At 35.0% G+C, this 14,846-nt stretch overlaps 1 protein-coding gene across 1 annotated transcript; it reads right to left on the bottom strand.

Annotated features, from left to right (window-relative positions):
* Positions 1–2,212: 2,212 nt before the first annotated feature.
* LOC144707638 (DNA repair protein XRCC4-like) lies at positions 2,213–5,450 on the bottom strand. The gene is made up of 5 exons (XM_078580850.1): positions 5,282–5,450; positions 5,025–5,167; positions 4,223–4,351; positions 3,164–3,286; positions 2,213–2,667 (listed from the first exon to the last, which is right to left on the bottom strand). The coding sequence occupies exons 1-5, from the start codon at positions 5,415–5,417 to the stop codon at positions 2,518–2,520; spliced, it is 681 nt and encodes a 226-aa protein (XP_078436976.1). The 5' UTR covers positions 5,418–5,450; the 3' UTR covers positions 2,213–2,517.
* Positions 5,451–14,846: the final 9,396 nt, after the last annotated feature.

Genomic DNA, 14,846 nt, shown 5'->3' with positions numbered 1-14,846 from the left:
CCTCCGTGCGCACGATGCCTGACGCTCCATTGCGCAACGTGGACCAACCAGCTTGCTCAATGCAACCTGCATACAACGCGCAAAGGAGAAAAGAAATAACGAGAAATTGAATTACGATTCTTAATTTTAAGCTCAAGGAGAGAACACCTAGCTCCCTTGAAGACTCAAGATTCAACGAGGAAAGATTTGGATCTCGACTGGGGCAAGAATTTTGCAGATCCGTTGCCGCATTTTTTCATCAACTTCAAGCCAAATTCGCAAAAAAATCAGGAGTTCGTTGCTCGGGTTTGCCCAGATTGACTCTATGATAATTCCTGGTACTTCTAGGTATATTCTGAATGCATTTTTCAATTGAATTGGTGTTCAATTTTCCCAATTTTGTAGTTCCGTTCAGGTTTACTGTTTTTCCCAAATTTTGATTTTAATTACTCTAATTTTTAAATTTTACCTTGTTTTTAATTCAGTTAGTATTCCTTGAGTCTTAACAATTTTGAATATTATTGCGCCCTTAATTAACTGAATTGAGTCTATTGTTTCTCAAAATAGCAAATCGTAGATCGTATTCACGATTTGCTAATTTAAGACACTTTATCATTTCGAATTAAATGGGGTGAAATAAAAATTCAAGTCGAGCGTTCAGATTAAGATTCAGACGAGCATGAAGATGAAGACGAGCGAGCGGGCACGGAGGGGAAGAAAGACGGATGAGGTTCTTTGGCATTATCATCACAAAGAACAGATTCCGGATTTTAATTTCTTTGGGTCTTCGGGTTAGATCAAGTGGCTAAAAAGTTTTCATCAATAAAAGCCTTTTTTATTATTCCAAATCCGTGAGCAATGAATTAGATAAAGAGGCAAACACCATAAAATTTTACCTTAGGGATTCTAGTCCGTGAGAAGTTGTGTAAAAGAAATACTTGTGATAAACAATCAGGATTAACTATCTTCTAAAATTAATTTTTAATCACCAAAAAATCTAAAAAGATTATTCAAGCTGAATTAGGTAGTTGGGTTAAATAAATAAGTAAAAGCATGATTAATGAGAAACTATTGATCTAGGTTTTAGTGATGCTCACATCTTAAAAATCTAAGATCAATTGAACATTTAAACAATCTAGTTAGGGGATTAGTTAGTAATTCTTATCAAGAATTGCTAACTAATCAAAAATCTGTAAAATCTGAGTTAAAAAAAAATTATCTGTTAAATATAGAGTGCTAATCCCCAATCAGATAAAAATTGAATTTCCCTATCGCCTCCCTAGAATTCGACCCCTTATTAAAGCACTAGGGGATAAATAAATTTTATTGATTAAGTTCAGAAAACCCTTAAAATAACAACATAAGGCATATTTTTGAACTTATCATTTAGCACTCATAAAAAAACATACATAACCTTGTACGATTTTCATTCTTCGTCTGAAAATTTAACCTAAGTTAAAAGATATATTTTGATCCACCTCACAGAACTTTCAGGTGCCCATTTGATGACTGGAGTTGATCTGATGGTCAAATAAATCTTCATACAGATGAATAAATGCACTCCTGGTTTTCTAAATACAAAAAAGATAAAAACACTATTTGTTGAATTCAAATTTACTATCTAACTGATAATATCTGGTAGCTGATCCAATCTACGACTAGTAACAACTGGTACCCGCCACTTAGCTCTCCTCAATTATTGGGGCATATGAAAGAAGCATAGTAACAAATGACTTTTGAAATGGTCTTAGCTCCAACTGATGACTAGTCAAAAGAATTGAATTAAAAATACTAGAGATCGACAAGGTATAGAGGTAATGCTATTAAAATCTTGGGATGTTAATAATAATGATGGTAAAACAACTAAATAATGAAAATACCAAATGTACGAGTCTTGAGTTTTACAAAATATTTTTTTAATTGCTTGGTCATACTAGTTGATTATTGGTTTGGCCACAAAATCAGAAACGAGCCAAGGAAAAATTTAGCAGGTTAAGCAAAACTTAAGAAGTTCTGTAAGAAATGGCCCCAGGATAACTATGCAGGATGCTGACAAGGTGGCTTAAAACTCAGGAAAAACTTAGGATGGACTAGTAGATGTGAACTTATCATGAAAAATTCAGAACCTTTCATCTTTCCTGCACAAGCTGAATACAGATGCATCAAAAGAGGCAGGAATAACATGAATTCCTGAGCCGTTGAAGAATTTTAGTAAAACATAGACGTCAGTAAGTGATAAATGCATGACTTTCCAAACACTAAAAAAGTATTTATACAAGCTGCCCATCCTCTGGTAAGATCCCCAGTAACAAAAACATCAGGCCATCTCTATGAAATGTAGGCTTTATAACATAACTAGGAAGACTGTCAGATAGCACAGCGATCTATTTAATTAAGCCTCTGGGCCTGTTAGTCTATTAGTGTTTAGGAGGTAGAAACAAAATGCTTCCAAAACTATATCTTCTCCACAGACCTGAATAAGACGTCGGTGCTTTCTCCCCTACCTTCATTTCCATTTAAATACTCTGTAATATTTTGTTACGCTATAGTTTCATGATCACTTGAATTATGATTGGAATCATTAGAATCCTCTTGAACTTGGGATCCCTTGGCGGCGTCCTCATATTTGGATAAGCGGTCTCTGAGCTCTCTAAGCTTCGCTTTTTTTGAGTTCAAGACGTCCACAAACTGAAAATAGAGAAACGAACATGAAAAACGGCCAAGTAAGCAGGGAGAAGTACAAAAAAAAAAACATTTTACTCTAGAAGTTGAATTCTGCGGCATTTTTTGAGAGCTCGTGACAAAATTTGAAGTTGACAATTATGGACATTAGGAGAATGGTTCTCCACAAATAAATAAGTTAGAAACCAGTCAAAGACAAGATTTTAATTCAAAATGTTCCACTAAACTATGAAGTATAACGGAAATTGCTGCAATTTCTATTTGACAGGGCCAAAGAGAAAATGAACTCCGGGTTTATTGGGGAATCTATTTTACTTTTCTCACTTGCGGTTCTATCCATCTATCTCAAAGCAGTTGAAATTGATAGATACCCTACATGTAATTCTTCTCATATTTAGTTCCCAAAAGAAAATCTAGAGAGATGGAATAGAAAAAAAATAACAAAAGCGTAGAAGAAATATAATATTTTCAGTGAAGAGTACTCTGAGGGAATTCGGCATACTTTCGCATATGCTGCATCTTCGAATTCCTGCTTCTCACTAGAATACCGTTCGCTCTGCAAAAGGCACTTCTCTGCCTCTGACTTCATGTTCTCAAATGATTGTCTCAAAGAGACAACTTCTGCCTAAAAAGTTAGAATCACCATAAGCGCCATATTTTTCCATATAAACAAAGGAGCTATTTAACAAAAAAACATAAAAAATAGAAAACTGATTCATGGGTTTAATTGACAAAGGGGGCCGACCTCCTCTGTTGCCTTAGTTGCAAGTGACAAGAGGATTATCGGCATACAGTACTTGAAACATAATAACTTGTGCCATTCTTTGACTTATGATATCGTGTCGAAGATGTATCAAGAAACAAGCTAACGTACTGAAATATGCTTCATTAAAACTTCACTTGGGGTGTAAATTTGTAGCAAGAAGGTCAGAAATGAGGGACAGTAGATAAGAAGAGGAGTAAACTTGAGGCGTAAACTTGTGTTTTTACCCCCTTATACTTCCTATTACAAAGTATCATGATTTGTTGAACGGCAGACAAGAATAATTGGTTAGCTTTGCTTCCTTGATGATGTCCAGCTCCTCGTGAGTCATGATCCTGACGAGGGCGTCCACTCCGTTGTAGCTCCAGGGCTTCTTCCCCTTTCACCATACGAATCTAGTTGGCTAGTATCAAGCTATCCCTTTAATATTTGGTAGCATCTATATGAGATGAGAAAATATCTTCTAATTCAGGCCACCTCAACCGTTTCCGTTGGTGCCAGATAAATAATATTTTTATTAAAAAAAATAGCATTTAAATATGACGTTACATAGCCAGGCCTAAAAGCTGACAACCAAAATACAAATTCGGAGTTACTGGTGCATCAAAAGAAAAAATGAAGAATAAATTTGCAAACTATGATATGAACTTAACGAGGCTCCTAATGATTTTAGCTGCCTTAACCATGAAATCCTTCCAACGCTTTCTTAAATGCCTCTAAAGTGTCAGGGAAATGACATCAGTAAATGACATCAGCATGAGTAAATGACATCAGCATATTAAAGAAAAACTTTCTTACACTGAGGCGTGTGTTTGAATCAAGCAAAAACTCTAGAATTTGTGCTGTTGTTTGCATGCTCTTGGGAGAAGACTTGCATTTCCATCGCCACTCTAATCTGGTACCCTCTTTCTCAAGCGTCCACGAGAGCTTAAAAAAAAAAGAAGTAACATACAACTTCAAAAAAATTTCGATTGACATTTCTGACATATATTACGGAAATTGAGAAATCTATTGCATAATATAAGGACAAACAAATATCGAACGGTTAAAGACTCACTGACCTAGCGGATATTTGAGGAATTTTTTTATTCTCGGGGGAGTAATTTTCCAATCTGGTGTTTACAAACAGGGCACACCCATTGTTGACAAATTGCATACTTCCCCATTTTATGATTAGAATAATAGGGAAGAAATCTGTACACAAATTAGATACATAGAAGTGTAGTAAACCGGAAATTCGTGTACAAGAATTACACCAGAATCAAGAATATTAAATAGCAAATTGTGACTCCTGGTGTGGCAAAATGTTACATAGGATGGAAGAGTGAAAGCAGAAAATCGTAACTCAAGATTAAAATTTATGCTTCGCCAAATATTTCTGAAATTATTTACCATTCCGCTAGATTCTAGGCCGAACGATTTTCCTGATCAAGGGCTCTAAGTCAAAACAAACCCATTGTTCATAGATTACGCACTTAACAAGCTCATAATTAGAATGAACAGGAAAGAATTCCAGACACAAATTAGAGAACTAGAAACGCATCTAAAAGCAAAATGTGAGCTTATTTGACAGGTTAATCAAGCTCCGACGAGTTCATACTCTTTTTTCTCCAATCCCAGCGTCTTCAAATCTGTAGATTGAGCCGGATTGTTGAAAACCCAAGTATCTTTCAGACAAAGCGATGTACTCTGAAGTTGGCTGATCCCAAAGCTCTGATCTTTGCTGTATTTCCTTCTCCGTCGCTGATCAGAAAATAGAATTAGAGAGATTGTTGCGTAAAACGAGATAATGAGAAAATGGGTACAGAGATATAGAGAGAGAAAGTAGAGAGAGAGAGAGAGAGAGAGAGAGAGGACCGAAGCAAATCCAGGCGTCCAGACCGTCGGAGATGAAGAGATCGAAGCGGGTGGCATGCCAAGAGCCCATGACGAAGACGAATGCATTGTCTGTGCGTACTTTCAGACATGTGTGTCTCGGACCCGCCAACTCCATCTCGCTTCCTCTCTCTCTCTATCTGTCTCTTTCTATCTCTCTCTTTCTTTATATATCTTTCTATCTCTCTCTATATATATATATCTTTCTATATCTCTCTCTCCCTCTCTCTCTCTCTACAAATCTATATATCTCTCTCCCTCTCTATCGATATATCTTTCTATCTCTCTCTCTACAAATCTATATATCTCTCTCCCTCTATATATATATATCTTTCTATCTCTCTCTCTCTCCCTCTCTCTCTCTCTATATCTTTCTATCTCTCTCTCTCCCTCTCTCTCTATATTTATCTTTCTATTTTTCTCCCTCTCTCTCACTATATATATATCTTTCTATCTCTCTCTCTCTCTCACTATATATATCTTTATATCTCTCTCTCCCTCTCTCTCTCTACATATCTTTCTATCTCTCTCCCTCTCTCTCTATATATCTTTCTGTCTCTCTCGTTCTGCATATCTTTCCATCTCTCTCCTTCTCTCTATATATATCTTTATATCTCTCTCTCCCTCTCTATCTATCTACATATCTTTCTATCTCTCTCCCTCTCTCTATATATATCTTTCTATCTCTCTCTCTCCCTCTCTCTCTACATATCTTTATATCTCTCTCCCTCTCTCTCTATATATATCTTTCTATCTCTCTCTCTCTCTCCCCCTCTCTTTCTCTCTACATATCTTTCTCTCTCTCTCTCTCTATATCTTTCTATCTCTCTCTCTCCCTCTATATATATATCTTTCTATCTTTCTCCCTCTCTCTCACTATATATATATCTTTCTATCTCCCTCTCTCCTCTCTCTCAATATACATATATCTTTCTATCTCTCTCTCCCTCTCTCTCTCTACATATCTTTCTATCTCTCTCCCTCTCTCTATATATATCTTTCTGTCTCTCTCTTTCTGCATATCTTTCTATCTCTCTCCTCTCTATATCTATCTTTCTGTCTCTCTCTTTCTGCATATCTTTCTATCTCTCTCCTTCTCTCTATATATATCTTTCTATCTCTCTCTCTCTCTCCCTCTCTTTCTATCTACATATCTTTCTATCTCTCTCCCTCTCTCTATATATATATCTTTCTATCTCTCTCTCTCCCTCTCTCTCTACATATCTTTCTATTTCTCTCCCTCTCTCTATATATATCTTTCTATCTCTCTCTCCCTCTCCCTCTACATATCTTTCTATCTCTATTTCTCTCTATAGATATAAATCTTTCTATCTCTCTCCCTCTCTTTCTCTCGATATATCTTTCTATCTCTCCCTCTCTATCTCTCTCTATCTATGTCTCTTTCTATATCTCTCCCTCTTTATCTCTCTATATCTCTATCTCTCTATATCTTTCTATCTCTCTCCCTCTCTCTCCTATATATATATTTCGATCCCTCTCTCTTTGCCTATCTATTTCTCTCTCTCTTTCTCTCTCTCTCTCTATGTCTCTCTCTCTGCCTTTCTATTTCTATCTCTCTCTTTCTGCCTGTCTATTTCTATCTATCTGCCTTGTCCTCCTCTTTTTATATTCTCTTTCTGTCACTTTATATATCTCTTCTCTGTCTGTTGCTTTCTACATCTATTCTTTGTCCGTCTCTTTCTATCTCTTCTCCGTTTCTCTCTCTTTATCTCTCTCTCATTGTCTGTCGCTTTCTCTCCCTCTGTCTCCCTCCCTCTTTCTCTATGTATCTGTCTCTTTTTGTCTCCCTCCTCTCTATGGCTCTCTTTTTCAATCCTTCTTCCTTTGTCTGTCGCTTTCTCTCCCTCTGTATCCCTCCCTCTTTCTCTATGTATCTGTCTCTTTTTGTCTCCCTCCTCTCTATGTCTCTCTTTTTCAATCCTTCTTCCTTTGTCTGTCACTTTCTATCTGTCTATCTCCCTCCCTCTCTAGGTCTGTCTCATTCTATCTCTCTCCCTCTCTACATCTCTCTATCTGTGTCGGCCTCTCTTCCTCTCTCTTTGTCTGTCTTCCTCCCTTACTATCTACTTCTATATTATTTATCTCTCTCCTTATGTCTATCTCCCTGTCTCCCTCTACATCTATTTCTTTCTATCTCTCTCTCTCTATCTCTCTCTTTGGGTCTGTCTCCCTCCGTCTCTGTGTCTATATCTCTCTCTATATGTCTCCCTCCCTTTCTCTCTATCTGTGTCTGTCTCCCACCTCTCCCTCTCTATCTGTCTCCCTCCGTACTCTCTATCTCTCACTAACTCCCTCTCCCTTTCTCTATGTCTTTCTCTTTCTCTCTGTATATATCTTTCTTTCTCTATCTCTTTCTCTTTCTCTCTGTATATATCTTTCTTTCTCTATCTATTTCTCTCTCTCTGTATTTATCTTTCTTTCTCCATCTCTTTCTCCCGGTATATATATTTCTTTCTCTATCTCTTTCTCTCTCTCTCTCTTTGTGTCTCCTTCATACTCTACCTGTATCTTTATGTTTCTATGTCCCTGATAATGACTCTCTTTCTGTCTCTCTCTGTCCTTTACTCTCTCTGTCCCTTACTCTATTTGTATCTTTCTCTTTCTATGTTTCTAACTGTGACGCTCTCTCTCTCTTTGTCTTTCTCTGTCCCTATCTATGTCTTTCTCTTTCTACATATCTCTCTCTCTTTTCTGGTGTCTGATTCTTTTGATATATATATTTCTATGTATGACTCATTCTATCTCTTTATCTTTGTCCCACTTTCCTCTAGGGTTCGCCCATCCCGATACCAGTACCGGATGCCGGTATCGGGACAGATGCTGTATCGGATACCGGAATGGCATTTTCCGGTATCCATTTTTTTCAATATCCGGATATCGGATATCGGTAACGGATGTCGGTTGCTACAGTGCCGATATCCGATACTGATATCCGCCTCAATGTCAGCATCCATCTCCATCTCAACGGGGCAGATGACGATATCGAATATCAGATGCGGATATCGAAAACCGATAACGCATCGAATTATAATAAAATAAACTTTATTTATCAGATATCCTGCATTTCGCATAGATAACGTGGGCATGGGTGAACCGGAAGAGCTTTCTATTTGGTCATACATCTCAACTATTATATACATGTGCGGATTTTTGATTTTTTCCATATGGGATTGAAGGATTCGGGTTTTCTGTTAAACTCGGAATCTGTTTATCCCATATGGAAAGTTTAGAAATTTTTGTTTCTATTTTTTGGACGATGTACTTATTAATTAAATATTATATAAATATAACGCTCTTAAAATATAGCGATAATAGATATAAACATTATTTTAATATTAAATAATTTATCGGCCTCATTTAATTTATACAGAGAAAATTTTCTATTATCTTCCATGTGGGATAATGGGATTCAGAGTTTACAATAACTTTGAATCCTGTTATCCCATATGGAAGAAAAAAACAATTTGCACACTATATATTAATGGGCATTGATCATAAATCAAAAACCATACAATGCGATAAAAACTAACAGATGGAATGTGAAACATAGTTTATTTTTATTGGTCGAAATTGGTTCCGATATCCGGATATCAGTTCCGATATCCGGATATCCGTTCTGATATCCGGATATCGAAAACCGATATCTGGCATCCGGTATCCGTCTCCGAAATCCGGATATCGGAAAACCAATATCTGGTAACCGATATCGTATTCGTCCTCAACCCCCTATATCCGATACCGATATCCGTCTAACCCCTTCTAGACGGATATCGACCGATATCCAATATCCGATATCCGACACCGTCCCATTTTTTCCAAGATATCGGATATTGGTTGTCCGATACCGGATGACGGACGGATATCGGTTGGGCGAACACTACTTTCCTCTATCTCTCTCTCTATGTGTCTATCTCCCTCCCTCCCTCTATGTGTATCACTCTCTGTGTTTTTCTCCCTCCTCTTTCTCTGTTTATTTATTTCTCCCCCTCTCCTCCTCTATCTTTATTCCTCCCTTCTCTCTATATCACTCTCTGACTCCCTCTCCTTTTTTCTATCTTTCTCTTTCTATCTCTCTCTGTCTGCTTCTGTATATTTCTCTATCTCTTTCTCTCTCTCGGTCTCCTTTGTTCTTTCTCTATATCTTTCACTTTCTCTATCTCTCTCTCTCTCTCTTTATATATCTCCCTCCCTCTCTGTCTTTCTCTTCGTGCCTTTTTCTTTCCTTCTCTCTCTTTCTTTATATATATATATATCTATATTTGTGTCTCACTATATATATTTATCTGAGTCCATCTCTTTCTACCTCTCTCTGTCTCTATCTGCACCCTCCCTCCCATTTCTATTTGTCTTTCTCTCTATATCTATCTATTCTATATATCTTGGTGCTTGAGACTCAAGTAGATGGTTGGTGCATCAGCTTGACTGTAATTATTTTTTTTCTTCGATGTATTCATTGTGCTATTTGAATTCTCATTGTTATTTTGGCTTTTGTTGGTGCCGTTGTTTTGATTCATTGCGATCAGTCATAAGTCATAAGTCAGAAGTTAGATCATCCATTTCCCCATATCAAATGTATTGGCCCCCACGGAAGCTTTCAACTGCCCTGATCAAAGAGTCTGAGGGTGCAAGCTTATACTGTATATTATGAACCTCTACTGATCTCGCTTCTATTCTCTCAAATACTTGATCAGTAGCTCTAGTCAGGAACGTATACTTCTTTTAGAGTTCAAAATATTATGGAATGCAACAGGATGCTTCATTTAAATTTCAAAAATGAAAAATTTACTTTTTCCTATCGTATCATTGTAAGATGCAATATTTTCTAAAGATGAAGTGATGGAAAGATGCATTAATGATTTGCAGCATACATACACAAAATGAACTGTGCATGAAACATTTGCACCTTAGTATGTCAATTGTTCATGTCCTAGATCTGGTTAGGCTTGTCAATGCACATACATCTTTGATATTAGTCATCCCTTGGAAATGTAAGAACAGAAGGAAGTACTTAGGTACACTTTATGTAGGGGATCCCCATCTTGTCCATACGATATTTGCCTCTTGCGGCAGAGGGGAATTCTGATAAACTGCAGAAAAAAATGATATTATTTTTTCCAATAGCATGATTTGCTAAGGCATCAGCTTTAGAGTTTCCTTCAAAAAACACATGTTTTGTGCAATACAATTGTTGGAGATAACAATTTATCTTGTCTCACCGCAATTGTAATTTCCAATGATTATATACTCATGTAGTTATCATATGTCATAGAGCTGTATGATCTGTGTCAATGATAAAACACACAATCCCCATTTGATCACAAACTCTCATGCCATCTAAAAGAGCCCAACGTTCTTCTTCCATTATTTCTTGAAGAATAATAATGTGAAAAAGGCAAAATCACATTATGGTTGCAATCATGTAATATAACCCCCCTCACTAACCCCTAGGTTAACATTGGATACCCCATCAACTTTTAACTTGTACATGGAGTTCATTGGTGGCATCCATCATATAAAATTAACTCAATATATATAAATGATATAACCAATGGGAAGATTCCAATTTTGTTGCCCCGCTATCTCTTTTTTATAAGTGACCTTCAAAGGTTTCATTTTATCAAATAGTTTTAATCCATCGCTTTAAAGAGTGAATGATAGATCAATATCCTCTATTCTTTTTATCCAATTTTGGAAGTTTCATTTCTTAATATGCATCAGAGGAAATAGCAAATCCAGTGCAAGAGTGAGAAATCTGACATGTTTGGATTTTCCCAGGCTTTTAGACTTCATCTCCTCTTATGGCTCTACCATTATTCTTTGAAAAATAGATGCTCATGGTACTCAATCTGTGGCTTACTAAGGCAACGAGACATTTAGATGCCATATGAATTCCTATAATCTTAACAGATGTATTCACATGAAATGTATTCCTCAAAAACCTTAAAAGAAAAAATAACTAATTTTAGTAGGCTAAGTATTATTCCAAATCACTCCAGCTTACTAGTGTTTTGCTTCCTTGGTACAAAAATATTGCCACGAGGATTGTTTTGTGAAAATTCCCATACTTTGTAATACTCCCGATAGTGGAATCCCTCTCCTGATAGGTTAATATTCCTATATCTAATCTCTGTTCATAAGGGAGGTTTTTCCCCTCTTAGGAAGATATTAGTATCATCTGAAAATAGACTGAATGATATAATTGGAGCTCCGTGTTTGGTAAATATGTTGCTGCATTTCTATTAACAATATTTTTTTGATATTTTACTTATAATTTTGTGTGATAAAATGAATAAACCTGGAGAAGTAGGATCTTCCCTGTTGAAGGCCTCCAGATGCTTGAAAGAATTGGGAAGACTTCTGTCCACACGCACCAACAACATCTTATTTTACCCACACACACAAATCATCTAAATCCTTCATCCACGCAAACCAATTTTTTTCATGCATCAATTAGAAAAGTTCATTCCACTTGATCATAAAATTTTTCCACATCCACTTTCAGAATCATTTTATGTCCTAGAATATATGATTTATAGATTAGGTTATTGATTGAACTAAACTAACACTTTCATGAATGGACTTTCCTTCAATAAAACCAAATTCTCCTCTGAAATTATTTTTTGAAGCAAGCGTCGAAATCTATTATTAAAGAGGTTTTCAATGATTTGAAATGTTACATGACATAACATATTGGACTAAGATCAGAAATTGAGTTTTCTTTTAATCTTAAGGATAAGTGCTAGAAATGTAGCTTTAAATGATCTTGGTAGATATTTGAAGATTAAAAAGGTTTGAGTTGCCTCATAAATATCTATCTGAATTATTTCTCAAGATATTATAAAAACTTACAGTGTGAAACCATTCGGTCCAGGAGCACTATCATTATTCATTGATTTGAATGTGCACAAAATTGCTGATGTAGTCAGCATGCTACAAATTATTTCATTATCCATCAGATTCATATCACATGGAATACCTTAACTTAGTGTGGGATCACTAGGTATAGGTTGTGATGTTAGCGCATGCTTGTAAAAAGCCATAGCACATTTAAAGTATTTTGGTTGTTTTTATAGTTTATACGAATATGTTATAGTAGTCTATTTATGACCGAGCACTTACAGCAGAATGAAAATACTTTCTGAATTTATCCCCCTTTATATTTTATTTTTTATTTTTCTTTTTTTTAAATAACATTCTTATTGCTCCTCTATTAGTTCCAAATTGTTTTTTAATGTTCTCTAAAGGGTGTGGTTAGTTTCATCCAACATATCAATTTTGTTTTTCAAATTGTTTTCTCTGTAGATGTTTTGAAATGATATTTGATTCCATTGCTTCTGAACCATTTTTAGAAATATAATTTTAATACTTGAATTCTTGATGGGCTTAGAATGACCTACCTTATGCCACTTCTTAGCTATTGTTTCATCAAATTTAGGATGTTTGGTCCTCATGGCCTGAAATCAGAATGACAGTTTTTGTAGTCTTTTAGGGGCTTCTTGAAATGTAATGGGCATTGGGAAAGTGTTTTCGTGATATATATGTAATCTCATTTGCAGAAAGGTTATACATATTATCACGTCCACACAAGGGCCTAAGCCTACATAAACCTCACAAATCTAAAACTCTTAGAGATTGACATTAAAAAATCATTTGGGATTACACTAGGAAATGATGACATAAAACAAAATTATATAACATCAAAACTGAGGGTAGACAAAAAACAGAAAGATTTAAAGTTCTTCAGCAGAAAATTTTCAAGACTGTGCGAGATAGTGGTTAGCTAGAAAGTAGGATTGTTCCAAACTATTTTTTCCAAAAAACGGAGACTAAAAATTTTCATATTTCCTATTTGCTGACATGGACTATTAAATAAATGGGTAACGGTTGGATTTTCAATACTTATTTTGCGTTTGGTGTTTAAGATAGGTAATGTTTTCTTAATAGAAAATCGAAAACAAATTTTGATAAAAACATCGAATGTCCTCATTTGGTTACCCTATTAAGAAAAGTTATTCTCATTAAAATTCTTAATATATATGATTGATACCCACAAGTTAGGCTTTGGGGTTTATTATGGGTTTCCATATTGGTATTTTTGGCAAAATATTAACTTTAAGTATGATATTTGGCAAATTCCATTTTTTATGAAGGTAATGAATCAAAGAGGTCTAAAATTTTTTTTTGTTTTTTTCATATGATAATCTTACTCCATAGATTTTGTTGTAGATAAAGACACTTGACGAATGCAAGCCCATGTTGGTATTTTATGTTGGAGTCACAGAAGCTATTGTATCACTTTATCTTCATTATAAAAAATTTGAAAAAAATTATTTCTTTCTTTCTGTAAATTAAGTTGAATACATTTAAGGAAATAAATAATAAAAACATATTTCATGGGGATTATAAATTTTCCATTTAAGTTCTTATTTATAAGGTTATATGATTTCATAAAGTTTCTTCAAATAATTTTATTTTTCTTTTTAAATAATTTTAAATATGACGGCTTGTTGTATTGAATGGATACTAACGTTACATGCCCACCTCTTGTTTTTGGTGAATTGGTAGAATCACATACAAACTTCACCTAATATATTCTAGGGAACACACTTGGTTCATGATAAAACAACTATTATCTATGTATTTTGAAATTACATTGGACAAAATATTCATATAGTATTGACTAAGGTAGGCAGACATCGAAACCTCATAAGTCATGGCCACTTTATTACATATATCTCATCAATATACGTGTTCTATGGAGGTAAGGAGAAATTTACAGTTCCCATGTATTTAGCATTGTAGCAGCATATCATGGAAAACCTAACACATATTCCCATATAATGCCAAAACTGTAAAAAATGGTGAAGTAAAATAGTATCAGAATATGCACATAAAATAGGTCATTCTCAGATGCTTGGAGAATTCAGGCTAAAATTTGTGAACAAACTTAGCTGTAGAGCATGGTATATAAGTGAAACAGAGTAAAATCTTCTAATTAGAAAAGGCTAATGAATGGTAATATATATATATATATATTAAGTATTTCTACTAAGATAAAAATGTATCAATCTATGAAGATCCAGTGAGACCACGGGAATATACTATAAGTTCATCTTAAAGAATTTCATATGTCAATGTACTCATTCTTTATTCATATATCTCAGGTTGATTTATTTAAAAACCAATTTAATCTCTACTCTCTTCTCTCAAACTCGGTTTTTGTTTAGATAAATATCCATTATTCTTATTAGTCACCTAAATTTTAAATGACATAAAGCCCAATAACTAATCATTTTATTAAATATAAATATTTTCATGAGTGTGAGGAATGAAATATAAATTATTAAGGACCATATTAGTTTTTGCGTACTTTCCATACTATAAGATGATAACTATCACCCTGATAATAGTACTACGGCCTTTTGTTGGGGGCATATGGATGGATTCCCACGGTCTGTACGGTCTTTTTAAACTTATTGCAACAATTTTGGGTGAAGACTATATTGTGAAAAACCTTCTATCAAGG

The sequence above is a fragment of the Wolffia australiana genome, chromosome 9 (assembly GCF_029677425.1).
Source record: "Wolffia australiana isolate 7733 chromosome 9, ASM2967742v1".
Lineage (NCBI taxonomy): Eukaryota > Viridiplantae > Streptophyta > Magnoliopsida > Alismatales > Araceae > Wolffia > Wolffia australiana.
Note: the sequence above shows the minus strand (reverse complement) of the source record. Positions and strands in the feature narration are given on the sequence as shown.